This window comes from Leuresthes tenuis, unplaced genomic scaffold (assembly GCF_036924035.1).
Source record: "Leuresthes tenuis unplaced genomic scaffold, fLeuTen1.0.hap1 SCAF_20, whole genome shotgun sequence".
Taxonomy (NCBI): Eukaryota; Metazoa; Chordata; class Actinopteri; order Atheriniformes; family Atherinopsidae; genus Leuresthes; species Leuresthes tenuis.
Window position 1 is genome coordinate 8,104,562 of NW_027325374.1, and position 24,089 is coordinate 8,128,650.

Genomic DNA, 24,089 nt, shown 5'->3' on the forward strand with positions numbered 1-24,089 from the left:
ACAAACAACCATGCACGCTCACACTCCCTCCTATGGTCTCTTTAGAATCAACGAAAAACCTGACATGCAAATTTTTGGCATTGGGAGGAACCCATGCACAGACAGAACATACAAACTGCTTGTGACAAAATTCTGTCTCAAAATTAAAAAATAATGTTAATAAAACCATAAAAAAATTTAATCTATGCCCTTTTCACCTCAGAAAAGCAGTACTTTGTGAATTTTGAAACAAAAATGAAAGACTATAGCAGAGATTTTAATGAAACATTTTTGTTTTAACAATGAAAAGATTTTCTTGATATATTTTTGGCATTAATTTTAAAATGTATTCGTATTCGTGTATTTAGTGAGGTTTTTTTGTTTAGTTTATAAATTTCTTAGATGTAAATGAGGAGCATGGGGAAAAGGGGTTTTAACTTATGGGATGTTTTGCAGAACAAGCTACAGTATGTTCATATTTTCACCATCTGTGTGTTCCAAGGCTGCAGCCCATCAGAGAGACTTATATCCAGGGTGGGAGGGCAGGCTCGCTCCAAGACCCCAAATGCAGACATGGAGAGGAGTGTGTACGGGGCAGACTGCACCAACACCCCCACCTACCTCAACAAGGCAACACCTACATAATAATTTTAATAGGATACCCTCACGTGTTGGATCCATTTCCAGGCATATGACAGACATTTTCTCCCTCTGCAGCCAATGATGTTGCAGGATCTGCGTTTTGGGGTGGAGCCTAATGATGGGGAGAACCAGAGGCGAATAGGACGCAGCCTGAGCGGCACGGTGGTGACCTCGCGCCGCAGCCGCCTGACTGCAACTCGCAGCTTTGTGAGTACAACTTCCTGTGTTCTGCTGCCGCCATGTGGCCGTGGTATTTATTTGCATCTGCCTGATGTCCCATGGTCGCATTTTACACATTGCTTTTCCCTGTTCTCTTCTCCCCCGTCATTTGTCTCATTTCTTCCTTTTGTCCTGCTTTTCTGTTTCCAATCTGCGCCCCTGCTCCCTGCTTCTCTTCCTTTTCTCTCCTCTGTCTCTTTCAAAGGTGAAGCAGGCTGATGTCAGTGCCTCTCCTTGCTTACTTCCTCTCTTCTGAGTCCCTGTTGCTATTCCACCACTATCACCTCCTCCATCCTCTTCATCACCAGCACCTTCTCATCACCACTTCCCTTCACTGCTTCACAGGTAAACATTGCGCTGAGCTAACGTCGCAGTAAGTTTTTGTTAGAGGAAAATACCGTTAAATTGCATCTGCAGCAAACTCACCGGAGTTTTAGTTTTGCTGCTTTGTGTGCCAGATAAGTGCATTTGGGAGAAATTTCAAAATTAGGCCAAACTAGACTCATCTGGCACAAAAGTAGGCAAAATATCAGTTTGCACATAGCTGCATCCCAGGAATGTTCACTGATTTCAAATAACTATGAAGAGCCAGAGGTGATATTCTTCCTTGTATTTAATCTGTGTTAAAATTGAAAATTCTTCCTACCCTAGAGGATAAATGAACATTAAGATTGCAGTGTAGCCTCAATTAAGGATTATGAAAAAACACCAATCACCCCTCTTTACTGTTATTAGTCCATCACTCATCATCATTGTCATGTAAAAGATAGATCAAAATGAAAACATTGGTAGAATGATGGTTATAATAAGCAACAATTTCAATAAAGAACAAATCAACAAAAATAGCTGTACAGTAGGAATTCAGACACAATCCAAAACATAAATCCATGATACAAGAATCAGCTGAGCAGAACAGAGCTGAACTGACTGAGACCAGACTGCTGAAACTGACAGCATGGAACTGGCAACTAACTGAAAAAGCAGGGGAGTATAAAAGCACAGGGGGTAATAACCTCTGAAAATAAGTGAGGAGCAATTAAAGAAACGGGACACTGGTGGGAAGCAACAAACAGAGAAAGCAAAACCAGCTGACATCTGTTCCTGAATACAAGTTCAAAGTTCACATAGAAAACAACAAGATAATAAAAACAGATAAACCATGACAATCACAAAAAGTTTAGTCCTTGTTGTGGTCACTTGCAGAAACAGTGCAGCTAATTTCCAACTTCTGAATCTCTTCTTCTTTTAAAAACCAGTCTGATAAGCTGCGGTGTCACTTCAGGTTTTTGCACCGACTTTGCTTTGGGAGCTGGGGCTGATGCAAATCGAACCAAAGTATTCTCTTGTGATGTTGTTGTATATATCACATAACAATATTGTCTCTAGCAGCATAACTGTGGTATTTGATTAGTCTCAAAAGCCAAGCACCCTGGGTGCTTTCACAGGGTTTGAGTGCTCAGATGATCCGTTAGTGGAATAGCGTGTTCGCAGGGGACCATTTCTGTGCACAAATAGTGTCCCTGGAGTCCTGCATGTGCAACTGCAATATACTCCCTTGTAGTGGTAGCTGCAGAACTATTTTGGTCAGTATTTGTTACAGTGCTCATTAACAATAGTAATAAAACCTGTAATAATAGAGGTGAGTGGTGGTGAATGAACAAATACAAATTAGCATTGTTAGCTGAAGTAGCGGCTGTAATAGCAGCGGCAGTGGTTAAAGGGAAGCTTATCACAAATGGAAATCATGTTAGTGATATTGGTTGTTTCTTTGAGATTTTTTTTCTGACATCAACACAATCATACCACTTCCTGTTTTCACAGCAATGGGAAGGAAACACAGCTTGTCTGAAAAGTATTTTACTGAAAATAGATTATGCTTTTAATGATCCTTACATGAACTTATCCAACAATGACTAATCAAAGGAGGGGAGACATCAGACATCATCCTCATCCTCAAATTGAAGAGGGTGCTTGTTTTTGACAGCTGCAAGCATGTTCGAAGGTTTAAGCACATGCTTGTCACAGCCTAACACTAGTGAGATCCCATTTCTCCAAACAGAGCAGAAATGATCCCTTGTGAGGACAGTTTTCTGCCTGTGCCTTGTTTGCACTCATGTCTTGTGTATGTGCTTCATTTTTACATGTTCAGCTTTTGAGACAAATTAAGGGCACGAGAGGCCTTTAACTTTCCATCTATTGCAATAATTCCTCTATTTTAACTGAAATGACAGCATATAACTGACTTTAAGTGCTTGTTTTAAAGATAGCACTTAGATATCTTTAGGTGACTTCTTCAGCTTTTAATCTTAAACTGCACTGACAACAAGAATGTTGTTTTAGAGTATATGACATATGTAGCATGTCAAACTGCAGTGTATCTGCTCATCGCTGCCGTTTAAGTTCTGAAGTGGTGCAGGTAACATAACCTCTTTCTAATACACCACATTTTATTCTCCATATGTTTTCAGCCATTTTTTATCTGCCTTCTTCAAACATTGCTATCCAAGTTATCATCGGGGGCATGGTCATAATGATGAAATCCTAAGACAATTCTTCGAATTTGGATGTTTTCTGAGAATTTGAACTTGCAGTTAAGACTAGATACTGGTAAAGATAAAAGCTTTTCTCAAAGCATCTCAGCCTTTATGCTCCCAAAGTGAAAATGTGCTAGGAGAAGAGGCTTTAGAGAGTCTTGAAGCAGAATTTTTTCTGAAAAATTGGATCGGTTTATTTGATCAAATAGTAGAGTGTGTGACAATATGTTCAAATTCATTATAAAGGTTCCATCTTATAGTTTGTTGCATGTTCTTACAGTAAGTTTGTGTGTAAAGATGTTTAGATGTTGTGTGTCTGTTTGCAGGCTGTAGCTGGTCAGAGAGGCTCATGTCTGCATCGTGCAACTATGTGTTGGTAGCTTAAAGTGATATCTGACCGGATTTTCACCCTGTTCTCTGGTTTCTTGTCCAGGAGCTGCCCGGCAGTGCGGGGAGTTTCTGGCTGTGTCTGACGGGGGTCAAACTGTCCTCGGACCAGAGTCCTGCTCTGCTTCACTGATGTCTCATTCTGTCCACCTTTACATGGGCTGGCAGCGCCGGGGTCCTCAACACTCATCTTGATGGACCTGGAACTGGTTTGGAAGGATTAACATGACACCTGTCCTGTTCCTGCTCCTCCTACTACACACGCAAACACATGCACGCACATCAGCACCGACGTAGAGCCTCCCTCAGCGCCTGCAGCACCCTGCTTAGCCCCTCCTTGCCTTCCTCCTTCCCTCCTCCCCCTTTGACCTACTATTCTGTCTATGCAGTCACTCTGACCCCCCCAACTACAACCTCAGCCCTACTTTCCCCCTAACTTCCTGGGACTGTTGTTTCTCGTCTCCCCCTGGGTTTTCCAAGGGTTTTCCTGTGTAGTCGGCTTTGTCTAGCTGGGACCAGAAAACTTGTTCTCCACCCCACAGGTCCCTCAGCTTAGGGGGAGACTCTTACCAAGTAGCCACGCCTCTTCCTGTTTCTTCATGGGCATTTCCTGTTGGACGCACATGTAGCTGAACTCAGTCTGTTTCAGATGGACAGCCATATTTTTCTCTTTCTGTTTTTTGGGTTTCGTTGTGGTTTTTCTTCTGTGTGTGCACTCAGTAAATTCACTGAGACTGAACTCTAATAACTAAAAGTCATGTACAGAAAAACTCATGTATGAAACCTGTATGTTAATTAATAAGACCTTATGGAATGTTGATAATGATAATTAACAAATATTGATAAACTAAAAGTGGTACTTCCTCATGTCTGCATTTCAAATAGGAGTGGAGTGCACTTCACAAGTGTCTAGCTGGAGTTTCCACCCCCAAACCGCTCGCCGACCTAATGACAGCTCTCCCGTTTCTACCGGGAGATTAAACAAGAAAAGCGCTTCCTTTTTCTCTGCTTCTTTTCCTCTGTCTTTTCTTTCTAGCTGTCTTTTATTCTTGCTTGCTTTCTTTGCTCCAAACGGGAAACAGTAGCACCACAAACGGGAGGAAAGTTGAGAAGGAATGAGAGAATGTAGGTTAGGAAACCCGTCTCTTAGGCTCTTAAAAATGAAAGCAGGTGACTCAAGTGCACTTGGCAGGGCTGCTCGGCAGAAGTGCACTTTCCGAAGGCTATTTGACTGAGAAGGTGGAGAGAAGTCAGTGGCGTTTGTTTTACTTCAAGGCCTCAGGTGAACTTCAGTGGCACTTATAAATTCACAGTTTTATGATTTCTTTATCCCACTGAAGCTGGTTTTGAGACCCAGATGTAAAGAAAAATGCTTACCTTTATCCTGAAACACAGACATGTCTAATATTAATATGCTTTATATGATAAATACAGATTAGAGGTATATTTTCAGCGAGTGAACTATCTTCAGAGATGTCAACCTCAGATCTCACCTCAGTTGTATAAACAGTTGTTATACATTTATGACTTAATTCACTCCCCCTGTAAATGAGTAGCATTCTGACTTTGAGTACATTTAGTATATGCTTTATTCTATATGAATTAACAAAGCCCTTATAAAACAGCTGGCCAGTGTAAAGTTTTTCAAGAGTTTACTGATGTTGATTGATGTAACTAAACCAAAGGTTGGCACTTAACTCAACTTGTTACTATTATTTTTCATTTAGGTTCATAATTTGTTGTTGATTGTTTGTTTTTTTGGTTCTGGATGTGGGAGAATGTAGCCAACTGTAGCGCATGAGTCCGCTATGCAAATCAACCTTCCCTCACGATCCTGTATCAGAGACAGTTAGGAGGCAGACACACCCACCCACGGGCCCTCCCATAGACTGGCAGAGACAAGGAGACGAGGAGGAGGAGGATGATGATGATGATGAGGAGATCTCATGTTTAATGCTGCTCGTGAACTTTGTTGTTCTGCATCTACTGCTATGTTTCAGCCAATGGAATGCATAAAGAGAGCAACACAGTGGTGGAGAGAAAGAGGGAGAACCAGTGCGAATGAATGTAAAACTCAAAGAGTGTGTGAATGACGCGATGGTCAGAGACAGAGAAGGGTGAATAACTGATGAAGATAGGGCTTTTTTTGTGGGTGTGTGTAGACTGAGTGTGTGTCAGTTTTGGGGTGGTGTTGCTTGGGAAAAGAGGGAACCTGTATTTTTGCAATAAAGTTATTACCAATGCACTCCCACAGGGGGCGTAACCACCAAAACATGTCTGCATCGTCATTTGTGAGAAACTTCCTCTCAAATATAGTCTGCTCCCAGAATCTTCAAGCAATAGGAAATAAATCAACTGCATATTGTAGGATATTGTTGATTTAATATTAAATTAAGTAAGGCAGACCAGACAGATTTGCTCATCATCATAAAGAAAAATCTGCACCACGTTAAATTAACAAAATTCATCTCTGTCGGGCACAATTAGGCCTGAAAATATTACATTCCTTGGTTCCAACCATTTGGATAAAAATAAACAGACATCTCAAGCAGCGTATTGTACCAAAGGAAAATAAATTGAGATTACCTTAATTAAAGAGAGTAGTCTAGGCAACATGCTTTTTATGAAATGAGACATCCTTACTTTGGAGCCATTATTCTAAACAGACTGTAATTAAAATGATTGGTAATTTAAACAATTGACAAAGTGGAACAGTTTGTCCATTATTTTGGTATATCTGACTGATTTGCTGTTTAATCTCTGCCAGATGAGCATGACAGTGTTCAACAGCTTATCTGTTAGCAGGTTAATTCAATTTTAAAATACCCCTTTCATTCATTACATGCAGTTCAAAATGTCCACAAAGGATACAGCTGTGTCTCCTCAGTCATGGATCCTCTGATAAGATGCTTCCAGAGGAGGTCAGAGCAAGCAAACACAAGTTTAGTCGACACGGAAGTCTTACATCAAGTGTATAACTCACATCTCTACATGTAACACACACTTTACCGTTGCTTTACACAAACATAGGGAAACATGAGGCATCTTCCTCCACCATGTTTAACATTAATGCCACGAGGGGCTAAGATACAAGAAAAACAAAGCAAGTAATGGAGGCAAGGAGACATGTTTGCAAGGTAACCTTTTTAAATGCAAAAAGCAGTATTACACCACTGTACTTATCAAAAGGTTCACACTTCATCATCCACTGAACTCCTGCAATTATGTTAAGTTGTTGGGAAAACATTAATGACATGAAGCAGCTAAAATATACACTGTATTTCATGTTCAGTAATAAATGTCCAATGGCCTTTACAGGCTTCCCAACAGTTTGAGGAGAAGCTCAGAGAATGGAGGTGAGAAACTTTTACATTCATATTCACCTCATTCTTAATTCTGTCATCACTATTCTGGCCAAATGGCCCTCTTACCTCGTATGTTCAGTAAGTTTTTTTTTCCTACGACTGATCTCTCTTTACTGAACATTAGTGGAATCTGCTTCATACTTTGAAAGTTTATTTTGAAAAAAACTTTGAAAAGTACTTTTATTCTAGTTGTTTCTAATAGCTTGGGACAAAGTTGGGTAATTAGTTTCAGGAAAATTACAGCAGTACTGAAGATGCAGATTTGTAGAACTGTTTACGTGTGATTATTGGCAACCTGTCGTTTTACAGGTTTTGCAGATCACTAACCGACCAGTGTTTTAAGAAAGGAAAAGACATGCAGAACAAAACAGGTTTTGTGTTGCCTTTTCCCATAAACCTGCAGCGCACTCATCTACCACTAGATGTAAGCAGTGACACACTGGTCTGCCTTATGCACCCTTATAGTACAGTGAAGTCACTCTCTTTTAATCACTGAGTACCTGACACACTGTCTACACTCATAAACACCCTCACAAACATATACTTCCCACCAATCTAGACAGCCTTTTCTTGTCAAAGTCGGTCTTGTACGTCAAGGACACAATTAAAAGTTTGACAAAGCTTTTGTTGAATAAACAGAAGATAGGAGACAGGAATCCCTGCAAAGCAGAGCAGAGAAATGGTGATGGATCAATAGCTTTTAACTTTTACATACACTTTCTGGTACACAGAGACTGTATTTGATGCTCCTTTCATGTGTGCGTATCTGACTGTTGATGTTTGTGTGTGTTTATGTTTGTCTGTTAGCTGGGTGCCCCGAATTTGTGGTGAGGATGTTGTGCAGTAATTTATATTGGTTCTGTACGCTCACCTCTTCAAGATGCGTGTGGTTGCAGTAAAATGACACTTGTTAAAATGCAAAGAGTGCAACCATTCTGTGATCTGCGGTCCACTGGTATTGCTTCAGCACACTGAAGGTGATTCATGTGGGCTGAAGGTCAACACTGAAAATTATGATGCAGATTCACTCAGCGTATGTGTAAAGTTTAGCTAATTTTGATGTAATTTCTGTTTTTGAAATACACACTAACAAATGCATATGTTTCCATAATGAGGTATTAATGACCTACACATTTTTTGTCCAGGAAGATATGAAGATCACTTAGGACGTGAGTGAACATTTAACATACACAGCGCTGAGTAAATCACAACATGTGTCACTAATTCCAACCAGAATAGTAAGTAAGAGCAATTCTTGAAATGAATAATGAGCTGTTGTCAAGAGAAGTGACTGTGAAACATTCACAGTCACTTCTCTTGTGAATGTTTCATACAAATGTCATTCGCATTAGTTTGGTACTAAAACAAGCACAGCACAGCTAAAATAAAATAAAAACAACATATCAGGACAACCTGCAAAACTCTTTTTCAGCTGAGAAAAAAGTACCACCTGTACATAAAGTAAGTTTGTCAGTGCTGAATTCTGAATAAATATAATTAAATAAAACTAGCAGAAGTGAAAAGATCAACTCACTGATGCTCTCTCAAACATTTTAGGAGCACCACTGAAATGGATTTTATTGCAATATATAATCAATATCTTCCATCTTAAATTCCTAACAACCAAATAATTTGGTGATAAATTGACAATTCATGTCAATACAAATCTGTTAAGAAAAAAAACCCATCACAGCTGAAGTACTGCTTTAGGTTAGAAAGAAGAAAAATCAGTTAAACAGTGTTTTTCACACCAAATAAATGAATCTCTTCATATAAATCTCTGACTTTGAAATAAAACTTAATCTGAAAACTGAAGCTTTATCACCAGAGCATTTATCCTGATGCTGCTCAGATGCAATTAATATGAACATATCGGGTTTCATGATGATTGATATTAATAAGCTGACAAAATTGGTGACATCATTAATAAGCTGCACATATGCTGTGCTGTTTTTGAGTCGGGCTAGTTTTTTTCAATGAAATCTAACTCATTACCTTATCACCAACTGAGCTTCTTCAGCATATTGATTAGTGGAAGCCTTAAAAATACTACTAGCTGACATGCTACAGTTCCAGCAGTGTATCTGCATGCTTCATATTACAAGTGTTTCATGTTTAAAGTTTGTTGTCAGGTTGGCAAAGTAATGTTGGACCACAAGAGTGGCCCATGAAAAAAAGTTATTTATTTTGCTTTAGAAAGACTAGCAATGGTTAACAGCCCACACAGAATTGTCCCCACCCCCATTTTATAATAGAATAGAATATATCTTTATTGTTGCAAGAACAATGAAAAACAGTTTAGCTGCTCTCTGTAGAGTATCATAGATTAAAAGAAGTGCAAAAATTGCACTTTAAATTTCCATGTAAATACACAGTGAGTGCAGCATGCAGTCAGTTTATATGGGTGCAAATGGCAAAAATCCTGCCATGCTCTAGCATGGAAATAACTGCAATACTCCAGTTATTTCCATACTGGTTCCGATTTCTTTTGTTTTCAACCAAGATTCTGCTGCTTTAGTGTGACACCCTGTGGTTTCCTAAGATGGCTTATTACACCTTTAACCAAAGTTATCAGAAAATATGCCAGAACATAATTAACATCTTTATATAGTTGAAGAAATATGTCACTGAAAATTAGACTGGCACAAAAGCTAACTTTGATTGTGGTGGTGCAGGGGAAAGATAGTGCAGTAATGTCTCACAAAGCATGTATTGAAAGGAAGTGGGTCAACAAAGATAACATAGATTATTCACTTACTGAGTACAAACTGCCTTTTCAGAAGGAAACACATCACACTGGAAGAAACTGCATTGCAAACTATTCACCCTTTCAACAAAAAACTCTGGACAGAATCCGGACTTGTCAGAACTGATAAGCACACTGGATGAGAGAGTTCAAATGTTGTGGAAAAAAAAGCCAAGTGCAAGAAATCGTCTTGATCCATTAAAACTAAATTCTGCAATAAAACAAAATTGCGGTCAGCTTTCCAAGTGCAGATGAGATTACATGACATAGAGCTCATGACATCATTCATGATGATAAACGCTTTCACATGTGCACACTCACTACCCCAAGATTCGTTACATCATGCTGATTTATAATGGAACTGCATGAACAATACAAACACCTACACCCCTGCCAAAATGTGGTAAAATTTTACAACCACAACCAGTCTCGAAAAGGTGAAGGTAATCAACAACATTCTACTTCTGAGTGCAGGGTGACCTGGAAAGTCAAGACAGAACGTAGTTATGTGGTAGTGTGAGAGTAAGAATGAACTATGCTTCCTAATTTAAGCAAAATGACAGCTTTAACAAGCACATAGCTTTTAGCCTTGTAAGGGGTAAGGCTGATTTTATTGGTACACAGGTGCTTTGAGTTAGTTGCTAACAGCAGTTAACAAGATATTTCACTGACAGACAAAAATATCAGCCTCTGGCACCAGAAAAAAAAAGTCAGAGGATCCCCAAAGTCAGAGGGATTTGTCCTTTGGAGAACACAAATCCTTGCACAATATTTCATGACAATCCATCCATAAACCTTTGAGATATTTCAGACTGGACTCAGGTGGTGGAATGATTGGGACTGGCAGAAACTGCTTTCACTCAAGCCGAGCTGCTGGGTGAATAATTGTATGGATTTTGCCACAAAAGGCGCATACTTCTCGCTGTCAACTTATATATGTTACTGTAAAAGCTCTCCTGCGTGATGTGTGGGGTAACATAGCTCACCTCCTGATGGGAAGTGCCTGAGAACAGAATCCAGGGGCACAAAAGCAGACAACAACTAATACAATAACATGTCACTGCCAGCTTGTGATCTGGACTCCTGTGGAGGTTAAAAGAACACCAGCTGATCCTGGATCATATAGTGCAAACTCCAGATGGGCAATTTCTCAAAACAGAGAATCCCTTTCAAAAATGAATGAGCTGCACGAATCTGAGACTAAGACGGAGAACCCAAATCAAAACATGTTGGTAATACAGGAACAAAATCTAGATCCTGTAATCCAGAGAGACATGTGTGGTCCACTGACACCCTAAAGACAGGAAAACAGCTGCTGGGGGCTTTGTTGCTTCATTGTAAACTACAGAGGAGAAGCAGGAAGCAGCAAAACACCAACAGAACTATTTTCAAAAAGCCTCAGTTTCTCTTATTGAATAATGTTGGTAATATTTTTCCACAGCTTTTCGATATCATTAGCTAAATTCACCACTGGTGGTGGTCCTTCTAAAAATAATTTTACAATAAGGGCTTCCAAAAGTGTGGGACTGTGAAAGGCATGATTGACTCATTCGGCCCAGAGCAGCGACCCAACTGATGAAAAAGACCAGGGGCCTGTACTACAAAGCAAGTTCAACATATCCAGGATATCTTCAGGTGATCTGACTTTTTTAACCCTAACAGTGGAGATCTCACTAAGTGGTACTGTCATGCAGGTTATCAACTCAGTAAGTCAATGCCAGTTTTTCTTTTTTTTTAACTCTGGCTAATAGTGTGCTCATGTGAAACAGATGGAGCTGGCATCAGATGACCAATCATACTCATATATTTCTAGGAGACTAAGTGACACAGCTGCAGCAGCCAAAGCAGGAAGTAAAGCTGATTAAAAAAAAAGGAAAATAAATCAGATTTTGTATTTGATTAAATTAATATGCTGCAGGTGTATACTTAAAGCTATTTGTAATGCTATGTTTAACACCTTGGATTAAAGTTCTATGTATTCCCTGCCTGTGCAGGGCCTTTTGTGTAGTTTAATTAAAAGTTAACTGGTCTCCGTACATCCTCCCCTGTCAGCACATTTCCTGCAACTGGGTATTCATTTAGTACTGACAAAAGGATCTGACGAAAAGATGGATGTAGCAGGGGAGTACATCACTCTGTTTGAGTTTTTCAACCAGGAGTTGGCTAAAAATGATGTCTACCTGTTGATGCTAAACCTGGAGCTGCTCAGAGATCCTCCAACAGGAAGCAAGGCTCCAGGACATGCCCTCAAGCCACCATGTTGCCAAGAGTAACTGAGCCTGAGCTGGTGGAGGAGGAGTCATCTTTCTGGGGAACTTGGTTAGTCTTTAGGACAACTCATCACAGAAAGAGTGGCTCTCAACTGCACGGCTCTCTGTCCACCATGATGGAGCTCGGGCAGTGGCCCACGCTGACGGGCAAAAAACATATGATGCATACTAGCATTCAAAACATTCCTTTGAATGTTTTTTTATAAAATGGTATAGGACCAGGAAAGTTTACAAGTTTTTTTCAAGGTTGTGCTCACTCTTGCAGCCCCTCAGCAAAGAACGCTAATCAAAAATGAACGACTTACCCCAGCTATTGAAGGTGCATAAATGCATGTAAGTTTTGCAGAGCCATTTGACCCATGACTCAAAACCGATCTTACCCTTTCCCACTGAAGAAAAAAGCCAGTAGCAGGCTTTCTGTCAAGTGGGGAAAAATAATTGCTTGTTCTTTATACTGGATCAATGAGGAGTGTGACATCATCTATGTGGTTACAAATTTAGAATAAGAACATTTAGCAACTTGAGAACAATCTCAATACATGTCAGGAAGCAGAGGGAGGATAAATCAAAGGATATGGTTTATCTACATTTTAAGCTTTTGACTGTGATATATTGAGATTTGGCTGATACTGAGCAATGTGGGTGATATTGTGATGATTCTTTGTATGCTACATGAGATTTCAAAATACAGAGAGTGGGTCCAACCCCCTGGAGGTTGCATCACTTCTAACTAATTTAAGAAAGGGCTCAGGAAGCTCTGCTGATAAGCGGAAGCGGTGACGTGAGATGACTTTCCATGCATTTAAAAATCCTTCTTTGGAGTACACAAATACATCAATTTATCCACGGTGCTCAGTAAGTAGCAGAATCTTGCCATGTCTCAGCCCAAGCAGAAACCATTAAGCAGAACCTAATTAAATCATGAGCTATACTCTGTAATTAGTTTTTTCTCTCTGCACGCCATTTTGGCCAAGAATTTGATTGCTTTTTAACCTCACTTTCATGAAGGCAACTGACTCTTTAAGTGTTCACGTTCTTGCTGTTGTATTACACCTGTTACCACGTGATTCCAATAGGGGGAACATCAGCAAACTCCGATATATATATATCCCAGATAAGCAGAATGTAAAGAGTGAACATGGACACAGCAGGCGCATCTCATTTGGTTAATTTGTGCCTCCTCATCTGTTTTCTACTCTGTCTTTCTGCTGGTCACTCAGAAATCATTCACAGTCAAATGTTTTGACAGTAACTGAAATCCTAAATGCACCCAGAGGAGAAAGAAGGTTTGCTGAGGGAGCATTAACTGAGGGTACACCTGTGTATTCTGTGCAAATGTCTTTACGTATTTGTGAGCTCGTTTACGGTCTGAATAAGTTCCACTTTATAAAATGTATTAAAAGTAAACGTATACCTTCTCACAAATATATTTAGTGTTATATAAATAATTAAACACAGCAGTGACCTGCGATATAAATGTGGTTTGATGATGCAGCTGTGCCATGTGTCATATTTAATTGACATTGGTTTGAAATGATGGCTCAGAAGTAAGGACATATCAGTTTGTTAAATGTCTGTCACCTCATCTCCTCTCTCCTCGTGTCTGTTCTCGACTTCTCTGCTCGCATCTCTGGTGGGCGGGACTGAGACGTGAGGAGAGGAACCGCGGGAGGAATAGAGTGTGCTCAAATTGGAACATGGGATAAGGGGAGTAAAGAAGGAGTACTTGGCTAAAATAAGATCACAGCAGAAAAACAACAACTGTGTTGAAGATTATATTTAAGGACCATAAATAAAGGACTATGGATATCTGGTAACATTTGCCGCTACACTGCCTCTACTGGCCACAGGCATCCTCTGTACGCAAACGAATAGTTTCAGAAGACTATGTTCTTGGCTAAAGAATACAGTCTAGAGAAGTTTATTCTTGGCCAGCTCATTCAAATTTTATGGCAATACAACAATATTACCTATATCACTTTAACATGAAATATTTCATCTTAAGACAAGAAGTTCTCACGAGTGAATAGTAGGTGCATTTACTGAAGTTTGTATGTCATAACAACATGAGCTGTGGCTCAAGGAGTGGAGCAGTCGTCTGTAATTTGGAAGGTTGGAGGTCCAGTCCCTGATATCCACAGTCCACATGTCTTTATTGCGTTCATGGGTGTGAATATTTGTATGATAGAAGGAACAGTGCTTTGATTGAAAAATTACACTGTACAGATGAAGATATTTTCAGGGTTTGCTAGTTTTGCTACTTTTTTTGGTATTCTAGGTTATTATTTTGCCTTTTAGTCTCTTAGTTTCCCATGTTATCTTCACTTTAGTTATCTGATTTATCATCGCTACTTTGGTTTTTGGTTTATACTCTGGTTTGGTTTTTCTTGGTGTCTTGCTGGTTTAGTCTCTGCTCTGTGTTTTGGTTCAGTTCCTGTTTGAGTTCTACTATGGTGTTAGAGCTTTGTTCTGCATTTATTGTGTGATAGTCTTCAGTCCTCTGTTAGATTATTTTGTATTCTTGCTCTTGTCATAAGAGTTTGTTTTCTGTTTGTTTCCTGTTTAGTTTTTTGCCTTTGTTTCCCAAGTGCTTAGTTTAGTGTAGTAATCTGTTTAAAGTAACATCAGAATATTTTGCTTTTTCTGTTTGCTCTTTGGCTCCCCCCTACACAAGACTACTGTCATAATAACAAATCTTTGAGTATGTGCATCCATACATATGAAATTGTAGAGATGTGTGGTGCAGAGCTAGAAAAGGGCCCCTGGGCACTCATGGGTAGTTTCAGGTTCGAGAATGTGCATAACAGTGTTCTCTAAAACAAGCCAGAATCAGACATTTTTAAGGTTCACAATCTTCTCTGGTGTTGCTTTAATTCTGTTTGTAAGCATGTTCATGTTTCTCTCGAGTTTGTATTCTGTGTATGGTTGATTTAGTCTTAAGTTACTTTCAGTAATTGGTTTAAGGTACATTACCCTTTGTAAGTTACCTTATTTTTGTCACTACCCCTACATGTCCAACATTATCTTGGCCTTGTTTCTTGTCTCAAGCACACCTGTTTCCTGTCAATCACTTACCTGCTGTCACTCAACTCATCAACCCTCCCAATATTTATTCATCTGTAGTTCCTCACTTTTAAATACCTACTGTATCATCTGTTTTAAAATGACTTGAAAGTAATGAATATCTATCATACATTCTTTTTAAAATAGTTGTTGTCATCCACCATAGTCCCAGTGAATATTAATTAGATACTTATGAATGAACCATTTACTGTCTTGTGGTTCATTTCTAACTTCTCACTTCTTTAAAAATCTGAGTCATACCAGCGTTCATGAATTTGCTTTCACTGATGAAAGAAAGCGTTTCTTTATCCTCCTCATTGTCTCCGTTTCCCCTCCTCTGCATCGTTCCATCGTTGCTCCTGATGTTGCTCTTGCGGCAGAGCTGGTGGTGGTGCGGGTCGTGTCTGACGCCCAAGCTTCCTGTCGGATGTGTGGAGGATCTCACGTGCGGTGGACTCACGTGCGGAGCGGTGGGAGACAGACGATCACGCTCTCCGTCAGAGAATCATCGTGAGCTAAAAATAGCGTCCCAGCGGAGGAGGGAGAGGAGCAGGGGAAGACGACAGTGGAGAGAAATAGAAACTTTGGGGTTATTTTTACCACCTACACATCCGTGTCCACCAAGCGTGACTTCTTCCTCCCTGTAAAACTCCTCTGCTGTTCTTTTATTTATTAGGCTATTCTATTTTTTGCCAGGGTGCCCCCTCCCTCGCTCTTAAACTTTATAGAGTAAATTTGAACATGGAGTTCTTTCTTCAAGGAAGCTGCCTTATGACTCAGTCTTACAATGATCCCGTTTCCCCCAGACACGTGACCACCTCCCCTTTACTTTCACATATGCAGAGATAATAGTTCTGAATGAATATCATGGAGCAAAAAACTGGAGATGCAATACCTATGTATGCTTCTGGCAGCACCGTTACCATAGCAACCCTGCCCTCTAACCATAAGCCTCTTACACGTGATCAAGTTTTTCAGTCTCTCCCTCATTCATTCATCCATTCATTACTAAAACGAGAATGCAACCATTTTTTGCTATTTAAAAAAAATCTTATTAACCCACCATTATAATTCAGGGATTCAGGATTCGAGGACACTGCATTGACTGCATTGAAGAAAATATATACGAATGTATATTTTGAGTAATCCTGACAACAGTTTTAGTAATATAATGCAGCTATGTGAGGTAGTATCAGTGAAAGCTTGAATCAACCCAATGGTCTCTTTGTTGTTGCTATTAGGGCTGTGGAGGCATTGGTCTGACTGCATTACAGTGCTGTTAGGATGCTTCAGCTTGACTTTGAGTCACACCAATTTGAAGAAGTAGGCAACAGATTTACAGAAACATTTTAATTAGTCTACATTTTAGCGCTACACATGTTCAATAATGTATTTGCCAACAATAGCTGCTCTGTAAGCATTATTGTTTTTATTTGAATATGATGTCTGAATGGGTAAATAAAAGTTCACATTTTCCCTCTTAAATACATAATGTACTGTCATGTTTTTTCTGCAGAGCTTTAGGGCATCATAAGATTATGTGAGTTAAAGTCAGGGTCACTATATTCAGCTCCCTCTTCTGCTTTCCTCCCAGTCTGACACTTGGCTATTTCTCATTTGTATTATGTCTCTTTTCAATTAAAAAAAAAAGCCTCAATTTAAGAAGCAGTCAGAATGGCTCCACATGTAATTCTTGATGTTGCTCTTGAGAGGTGTAAAAAATCATTAGAAGCACTGATGGTGGTACTCCTGAAGCTTTGATTAAAAAATTACATAGTTTATCAAATGAGGTTCCATAACACAGACTTTGCATGGGAGGCTATAAGACCTTCAAGATTTGACGATGAGAAAAAGTATGTTTTAATGAAATATTAATTAAAAAAACTAACTCTAAAAACATATGTATAAGCACATGTGCAGTTCACCATCTCATCACCACTGACAGCATCTACCCTGGCTTGTCCATGACTTTTCATCATAGATCATATTTGTTTAAAACATCTGGGCCAGGATTATAAGTCCTGTATCTCTTGTCTCTACTGAGTTTACTTTGTTTTCTCTTTGCCATTGATCTGGTGCCATTTCTCATCACTGCATTTTGAATTTCAGAGAAAACCAAACCTGCCCCGTTTTCCTGTCACATTCAGTCTCCAATGCTCCAGAGACGTCCTTGTTTGAGTGAGTCTTTAAAATCTGTAAATAAAGCTTTACTACCAATTTCACCTGTTTCTGAGTCTGCTTTATTGTTATTTTTCTAGTTTTTGGCGCTTTGTCTTGATATGAAGTCGGTTGTTATCGTCCGGTCTTGACTTAAGCTAGCTTTTAGCCAATATATGAATAAAATATCCCATCTATAACTCATAAATTGAAAATTTTATTTAAAATCTTGAATAATTTTCAAACCTACGCTTTATCTATGGTTAGGAATGCATTTCAAATTTCAAGTGGAAAACTGGGTAGTTATAGTTTCATGTACTGTATAAAACTGCACTTGTAATGAATAAGGCAAGATTTTGATTTTTATAGTTTTCCTGTTCAGAGATATAAGATGCAGTCCTATTTCATCTGGTGCAAGGGATATAAATAAATTGTCTTCACTGAGAGCTGTGTTTATCTGTCATAGTGACTTTATTTCAAAGGCTGCTGCTAATTTTCACACTAAAGTTAAACATGTTTGCACTCACACATCTGTTTTGGTTTCTTTCTGAAGACCCTCAATGACATAGAGCACTCCCAAGCTCCTTACCCTAATCTGAATTCAAGCTTGAAGGCTAAAATGAGGACTTGACTTTCACGGCACTTTGAAGGTGCATCAAAAAGACAGGACTGGCAAAAATACTCACACTTTTCCAAAAGAACTCTAAAATTCAAACCCCTCCTCGCGAAGAAAGCCAAACAAACACACTCACCAGAACACAAGTGTTATTTTCTATAAAACAAAAATCAAAAGTCCCTTTCAAGAGTTTTGATGACATTTTTTTCAGTAGTCCATCTGGAATGCCAGTGCAAGGGTATGTCTTTTGTTGTTGTTTTCTGATAAAGACAGAACTACTGCTGGGGAAAAAAATAAAACAAAACAAAACATGGGGATGATAACAGTGTGATACACGACAAGTACTAATCACTGCAGTCGTTGTCATCACAGTTGTTGCTTTTGATTTCAGCCCTCAGCAACTTGCTGAGTCCTCTCAGGATTTGTGTGATGCAAGTGTTACACACTTGTATTAACAGCCCCAAGTTGGATGTTAACCTGTAATCAATCACAAGATGATGTTTTTGATTCTAACATCATCCATATGCCACAGAAATGAAGCATCTCCTTCTTTGTTCACAGCTTACGACCCTTGATCCGTCATGTCTCACTTTCACATCTGTTTGCCATCATCATCCTTCCTCCCACTCTTCTGACATTTGTTTTGATGGAAAAAACAGGCATCACAGGTGACAGTGATAACTGAAGGGCTGCTAATCAATATTACAGCACTGGCTTTTTTGTTATACTTAATTCCTGCAATCTGCCTCTACACTCACTTCTCATTTGTTCACACATGCTCTTTGCATCCTCTGCAGTCATTCTTGAAGAAATCTCTCTGATTCTTTGGCTCTTTTCAGTCCATTTAAAGTCCTCTCTATTTGTCTACAAATCTGAGCTCATGTACTTTTCCCTTTCAAAAATCCTCTCTGTCATTCCCTTCAATTTCTTCAATATCTGTCTCTTCTTCATCCTTCAAGATCAGGTGGCTTAACTGTTCCCTGTCACTCATGTAGCAGTCTTAGCCTGAGGACATTTCATTAACAATATAGTGAAGCCATGGATTGAAATGTTATTTGAAGAAAATAAATGGCTACTTATTATCAGACAATATCAACCAACAGATCAGGTAACACTCAGAAGATTCAGCATACTGATTTTCAATCCCAACACCTTTAATTATAGTAGTTATTTCCACAATTATAATACAGTGAACTGCAGCTACACCAGAGCTGTCATTTGTTAGCCTGAGATGTGACAGACACTCGGGTTTCTTTCACTTGCTTCATTTACTTCATACAGTAGAATTTAAGAACCTGCCATGTTGTGCTCTGAGCTCCAGTTCAGTTCAGACTGCATTTAACTTTGACCTGTTCTTCCAATAGCAGTATTCATACATTTTGTCATCTTTTTTTCATATATTTATCTATGACCTGTATTTCACCATAACTGTTGTTTTTGTTGTTGTTTTTACTCTTATCCCAGCCTTGTTTGTTTTTTTTAGTTCAATAACTGTACCAGGGCTGCATGGTAGTGTGGTGGTACTGGTGCCTTAAAGCAAGAGTTCCTAGTTTGACTCCCAGCTGGTGCCTTTCTTTGTGGATTGCATGTTCTCACTATGAATGTGTGGATTCTCTCCCGCTACTCTGGCTTCATTCCATCGTCCAAAAACATGCATGCTCGATGATTGATAATCTAAAACTAAAATTGTCCCTAGGAGGTGTGAGTGTGGATGGTTGTTTGTCTCATTTGTCTCTGTGCGGCCCTGTGATGGACTGGCGATCTGTCCAGTGTGTACCCTCTGGGTGGCAGCTGGGTTAGGCTCCAGCCCACCTGCGACCCTGATTTGGACTAAGTGGGTATAAACAATGGATGGATATATAGATGACTGTAGCTTATCATACTTTTGCCCTAAACATCATGTTTTCACAACAGGTGATTATTTTTTTTTTCATTTGGCATCAATCAATCAATCCTGACCATGCTATCTTACAATCATGGCTTTGTTTTTGAAGCTTTCTAATTCAGTGTGCTCATTGTATTGAAGCTGCCAGGGGCGAGTGACACTTTCATCTGACAGCTGAGAACAGTTATTCTGCTTTCTAACAATTTTCATTCCTTGCAGTGTGGAGTCACATATAGTATACACCAAATTATTTGTTGTAAGTGATACTTTTTGTGAAATGTCAATAACAATGAAAAAATCCCAAATGAATGGTCTTGCAGGGTTTAAATATGAAGTCGTTGGTAGTGACCTGAAATGTGCATCTTTCCATTCCTATTCAAAATTGAAAGTTTATATATTTGTCATAATAAAAAATTTAAAAAACATTAATTTGAAGGAATAGATCAAGCTGTTGAATTGTATACTTTTGTATAAACTGTATGAATTATTTAAAAATATTGTAGAGATGCAAGAGAGCACAGAATTTGGAGATAATTTGTTCTATATATAAGTAATTGGTGTTTCAACATACAGTATTGTGATTTATTAAATACAGTTTACGCAGGATCACAAGTCTGTATTTTATTTAAACTATTCAGGTAACAATGAGAAGAAAAAAATAACTCTTCATCAGCTCAGTTGCCTGTCAGTTTACTGCTGGCTCCTTTTGTCATCACTGAAAAGCCAATTAACAACTAACAATAAGATGCGCCTACCTCAGTTTTGATCTTACAGCTGATTCTGTCTGGACCTATCACAATAATAAAGCTACAGTATTTTTACATGTTTACATCATCATGCAATTAGCTTGGATTTTTGCACAAAAATGGTAGCAAAGACATTATCACCATGAGAAAATGCATGGAGACAACATTACAAGCTTTTTATGTACCAGTCCAGAGGGAAATTTGTTCTGCTTCATATTTTAGTTCTTTACTGTCTAAAAAGCTGTTTCCAGCCAAGAAAAGGGACATCAATATTTACTTTTTTCACATCTATGCCACTGAAAACATTTTCTTTGTGAGAGAGGGTGGAGAGAAAGTGAATGTTCGCATGCCAGGAGCTTCCGTCATACTAAATAAGATCTCTCAAAGTCAGACAAAGAAAACATAGTTTTAGAATCAATCTACTGCATTCAAAAAAGTTTGGATGCTGTATACACAGGTAATAATTTGCAAAAATTAGCAGAGTTCATAAATCGATATTTCATCCACAATAGAACATAGAAAATATATCAAACAGTGAAAGTAAGAAATTCAGCTTCTTAATGAAAAGTATTAACTTTGATGGTAACAGCTTGTCTTAAAAAGGTCAACAGATGTCTGAAGTTGTACTGAAAGGGAGCTGGAGGAACATGTTGCAGCACAATTAACGAGCAAAAGGTCAGTAACATAACTGGGCCTGTATAGAGCTTATACACTTTAGAGAACACCTTAGAGAGGCAGAGACTCAGCATTTTCAACAATCAATTTGTTTTCTTTTTTCGTAAATCAAATATTGGTTTATGACATTTGCAAGTCAAGGCTACTGTTTTTAATTAACATTTTTCACAGCTTCCAAGTTTTTTGTAGCAGGAGTTGTAGTTACAGACTGAATACACAGCAGCCATGACAGCCCTGAGGTTAAATGTAAACAACTAATTGCAATGCAAAAGGATCAGTTTGGAAAAAATTTAATTCCATTTAAGTTACTCAGTTAACCTTTGCCCCTGAGGCCTGTTTGGCCCTTGTCATTTTGTCATGTTCTTTGGGTGGGATTTACTTCTTCTGAGAAGAAATGAATGAGAATCATTTCTTGGAGTTTGCCACATTTGGTCTCTGTCTTTTATTGCCAAATAAATACACAATTTACTGATGTTGACAGCTGTAAACTGTGTCTATCAGAAAAATCAAACATAATTGGCATTTATACTGAAAATATGACCACAAATTTTCATTGTTAAACCTTCCGAGCTGCTATCTCCAGCTTTTGTTAAGGAGTGACAGCAAGATGGAAATGTGGGTGCTGTAGGCAGTTTGGTGCTCTAAGACAGTATCTTTATCTGAATGACTGATGCTTATTCTGATGCTTATTTCACAAGTGAGATTTATCTCTCCTCCTCAGTGCTTCCATTTTCCATTCATCTTTGCTGACCAGCTGAAGTACCCTCATCCCTGTCCCCCATGACATAGTATTAATTGGATGAACAACAGGGCACCATTTAGATTGTGCATGTGTGCGTGAGTAGCATGCAGTCAACACATAAAGGATTGGTTTAATGTGGACCATGGTGGCCCAAAAGTTGTTCACATGAAGATGTTAGCATTGCAGCTTATAACCAGATTTATCTGTCTCAATGCAATATTTTCTCCTAAAAGATAGAGTGTTATCTCAGTGAGCTCCCTATTCCCCCTAGTAGACCTATTAACCAAATTCTGTGTTATCTTTGACATTTTTAACTGACTCATCAGTCTAACTAGTTGATGTTAGTGGTCTGATTGGCCCACGGGAACATTCTGAGAGATTCTTTAGCTTCTCTAAAGGCTTGCCATGCCTGTCCAAGACATTCTCTTGCCATACTTGACATACAAGGAGCCTCTTAGTGTCATATTCTAACATACATTTAGCACAAGACACATCTTTTGCATAATTTTTCAATGATATTGATGTAAATCTAAATTTTGTCAGGTAAGGACCTTTAAGGATCTATAAGCTCAGTGTTTGGAGGTTTTAGGGGTCAGAGAGTGAAGTTAAGGTTCTATTACTGGAGTAGAAGTTTTCCACCTTTTACATGTTATTCTGAACATTTTTTTTTAATCGCTCGGTCTTCAACATTTGGTTAGGTTTAGAACAATGAGGTACAAAATACTTTCCCAGAGTAAAAAACACAATACCCCCCCCCCAAACAAACCAACTACTACTTTGTCAAAAGAATGACTGTGAAGCCTTGTTTGTTTTCTGCTTCCGTCCTCTTCCCATCTGGTTACTGAAAAAAGATACTACATGTATGAGTTAGCTTACTTTTGCATTAATAATAAAAGGCTCCCTATTTAACACTGAACTGAATGTCCATCTCTCCAGGCAGTCACAGAAACAGTTACATTTAGAGGAGGCTGTGCTGTCAATCCATTTCAGCTCCACTTTGGTGCTCTCTAACAATCTTTACTACCCTCAAAATCATTCAATTTAGGGTTCAGCTAGGAACAAAGTCTTTTGGCCAAATCTACCTCAAACCCAGTAGTTGTTCAGTCTCTCTAATTCTTCCCGTCGTACACACATACATGCACAGAAAGAATTAAGTTTGCTGTTTGTCGGTTTAGAGATGCCCTTTTTCATCTCATCTGCCAGCCACATGTAATCACTTCACCTACTATGCCATTTTAATCTCTTGTGTGCCATTTTAATCCAAACTGTTTTTCTTGTTTGTGAGAGGCAAGCATCATTTTTCTCAGTAAGTGCATCATCAACACATCTTGACAGAAGTAGAAAATTATTTGATGAGAGGGCAGTCATCAATAATGCAGTTTTCTCACTGTACACTAACCTCAGCTACGCACTGCAGTGCTAAAAAATCGCAATCATGTTTTCAGCAAATGAGTAATGATTAAGCTGTTTTGGGGTGAGCGTGGTTTGCTTTAGAACTATAAAGTGCTGCATGTTGTGCAATGTTAACAGCAGTTAAGCTTGATAGCAAGGCTGGTGATCAGTTCTACAGCTGAGCTCAGTCCAGTGTAGTATTTGAAGGGGCTTAATTTATTTGTAAATTTTTTTCCAATGTATTTTCTAATAGTTGCAGCCTAAGGTGGGGCTAATCAATTAATCAATAAGTACATATTCTGACTGAAAGTGTTCACTTTTCCAGGCAAAGATAACCAACAGGATAACCAATCTGAAGCATTAAATACAAGACATCAGACAAGCTATGCAAAAAAATATGATGACCGTAGGTCACATATGGGCAAAACAAACAAAACAACCCTGCATTTTCTTAATGAATCGTTAGGCAAGTGAAAGCTAAATATTTACTGCCATGTATTTTATTCAAGCATAGCCTGCTGCCTACATTCTAGACTAAGATAGGCCTCAAGTTTTTTTCTACCGAAGAATGTTAATGTGTATAATGTTGCAATTTTTAACCAACACCAGACAGTTTAAAGACAGTATCTCTGATATGACAAGTGTCACCGTGTCCAAGGACTGCAACATCG

The 24,089-nt window shown here is 38.8% G+C and overlaps 1 protein-coding gene across 5 annotated transcripts in view; it reads left to right on the plus strand.

Annotated features, from left to right (window-relative positions):
* Positions 1-6,025, plus strand: part of usp54b (ubiquitin specific peptidase 54b) — a 62,286-nt gene extending 56,261 nt beyond the window's left edge. For 4 of the 5 annotated variants that reach the window (XM_072373191.1, XM_072373192.1, XM_072373193.1 and 1 more), the window contains 3 exons: positions 482-609; positions 697-828; positions 3,808-6,025. In XM_072373191.1, coding sequence (XP_072229292.1) covers positions 482-609; positions 697-828; positions 3,808-3,894 — 347 coding nt within the window. In that variant the 3' untranslated portion in view covers positions 3,895-6,025. Of the gene's footprint in view, positions 1-481; positions 610-696; positions 829-1,045; positions 1,186-3,807 lie in introns of all 5 variants that reach the window. The other variant, XR_011909183.1, reaches the window with a different exon arrangement.
* Positions 6,026-24,089: the final 18,064 nt, after the last annotated feature.